General features: G+C 37.3%; 1 protein-coding gene across 1 annotated transcript; it reads left to right on the forward strand.

The window, feature by feature from the left end:
- Window positions 1-790: 790 nt before the first annotated feature.
- Window positions 791-1,506, forward strand: LOC109131633. Its single transcript, XM_019242804.1, has 2 exons — window positions 791-959; window positions 1,154-1,506. Exons 1-2 carry the CDS (start codon window positions 791-793, stop codon window positions 1,504-1,506), a joined length of 522 nt encoding a protein of 173 aa, XP_019098349.1.
- The last annotated feature ends 400 nt before the right edge of the window (window positions 1,507-1,906 follow it).

Raw genomic sequence — 1,906 nt, forward strand, 5'->3', positions numbered from 1 at the left:
TCGGACCTATTGTCACTGCATCTAATGATATAAAACCTGTTGGGTGCAAGTGGGTTTTCGTGAGAAAGAGAAATGAGAAAGATGAGATAACACGATATAAAGCCCGACTTGTTGCACAAGGTTTTTCTCAAAGGCCGGGAGTTGATTATGAGGAAACATATTATCCGGTCATGGATGCAATTACATTCAGGTACTTAATGAATCTAACAGCTTCTAATAATTTAGAAATGTACCTTATGGATGTAGTGACAGCGTATTTATATGGATAATTGGATAATGAAATACACATGAAAATTCTAGAAGGATTTAAGGTTTCTGAGACGTTAAAAGAAAAGGCTAATGAGATATATGCGGTAAAATTACAGCGATCACTTTACGGAGTAAAACAATCCGGACGCATGTGGTATAATCGCTTAAGCGATCACTTATTGAAGAAAGGGTATGTAAATAATGAAATATGCCCTTGCGTCTTTATAAAGAAATCCTCATCGGGATTTGTGATCATTGTTGTATATGTTGATGATCTCAATATAATTGGAACTCAAAAGGAGATTGATGATGCTAGAACTCATATGAAAGAAGAATTCGAAATGAAAGATCTTGGAAAGACAAAATTTTGCCTTGGTCTTCAAATAGAACATCTCCAAGATGGAGTATTTGTGCATCAGTCAAATTATACGAAAAAAGATTTTAAAGCGCTTTTATATGGATAAAGTGACTCCTTTGAGTACTCCAATGGTCGGTAGGTCTCTGAATGTTGATACAGATCCATTCAGACCTTGTGAAGAGAATGAAGAAATACTTGGTACCTTATATGAGTGCTATCGGTGGACTTATGTATCTTGCAAATTGTACCCGACCAGACATTGCATTTGCAACTAATTTACTTGCAAGATACAACTCAGCTCCTACCCGCAGGCACTGGAATGGAATTAAGCACATATTCCGCTATCTTCAAGGTACGATTGACTTGGGTATTTTTTGTACCGAAGAAACTCTACATTTGGTCTAGTTGGTTTTGCAGATGCAGGATATTTATCGGATCCACATAAATCTCGATCCCAAACTGGATACGTTTTCACAATTGGAGGAACTGCAATCTCGTGGCGTTCACAAAAACAGACTTTGGTCGCCACCTCTTCGAACCACGCAGAACTAATAGCGCTTCATGAAGCATGCAGAGAATGTGTATGGCTCAGATCCATGTCAAACCATATAAAAGATGCAAGTGGAATGGTCAGCAGTAAGGAGCCAACGACACTATACGAAGACAATGCAGCTTGTGTCGCTCAAATCAAAGAAGGTTATATCAAGAGCGACAGAACAAAACATATTCCTCCAAGATTCTTCTCCTACGCTCAAGAACTCGAGAAGAACAAGGAAGTCAATATCCAATATATTCGATCAAGTGACAACGCAGCAAATCTCTTTACAAAATCACTTCTGACTACCATATTCAGGAAGCATATTCATAGCATCGGAATGCGTCATCTACGAGATCTTTGAAGAAAAGACCACTCATATCTTTTACAGGGGGAGATTACGTCACTGTACTCTTTTTTCCTTGTCATGGTTTTTATCCCAATGGGTTTTTCTATGATAAGGTTTTTAACGAGGCAGTACGTAATTCTCTAGTGATGAATATTCAAGGGGGAGTGTTATAAAGAAGTGATTATTCGTTACTAAACATGACACATGTTTTAACACTTGTCATGTTTCTCTTTTTTGATTAAGTGACTCATCCTTAATTGTGTACCTATAAATATGTGATGAGAGGAAACATTGTATGTGGTTGTGGAATACAACTTTTGCTTTCTTATTACAAGTCCTCTTTCCTTCTCTTAATATTACTCTCCTTCTCTCCTTTAATTCTCCACCACTCATTCAAGTACTAAGAAATCTCATA

This window comes from Camelina sativa, unplaced genomic scaffold (genome assembly GCF_000633955.1).
Source record: "Camelina sativa cultivar DH55 unplaced genomic scaffold, Cs unpScaffold00958, whole genome shotgun sequence".
Taxonomy (NCBI): domain Eukaryota; kingdom Viridiplantae; phylum Streptophyta; class Magnoliopsida; order Brassicales; family Brassicaceae; genus Camelina; species Camelina sativa.

Coding starts and splice junctions, on each gene's coding strand:
- LOC109131633 (XM_019242804.1), top strand. CDS start 791: ATGAAGAAATACTTGGTACCTTATATGAGTGCTATCGGTGGACTTATG. Junction 960..1,153: donor CATATTCCGCTATCTTCAAG/GTACGATTGACT, acceptor CGAACCACGCAG/AACTAATAGCGCTTCATGAA.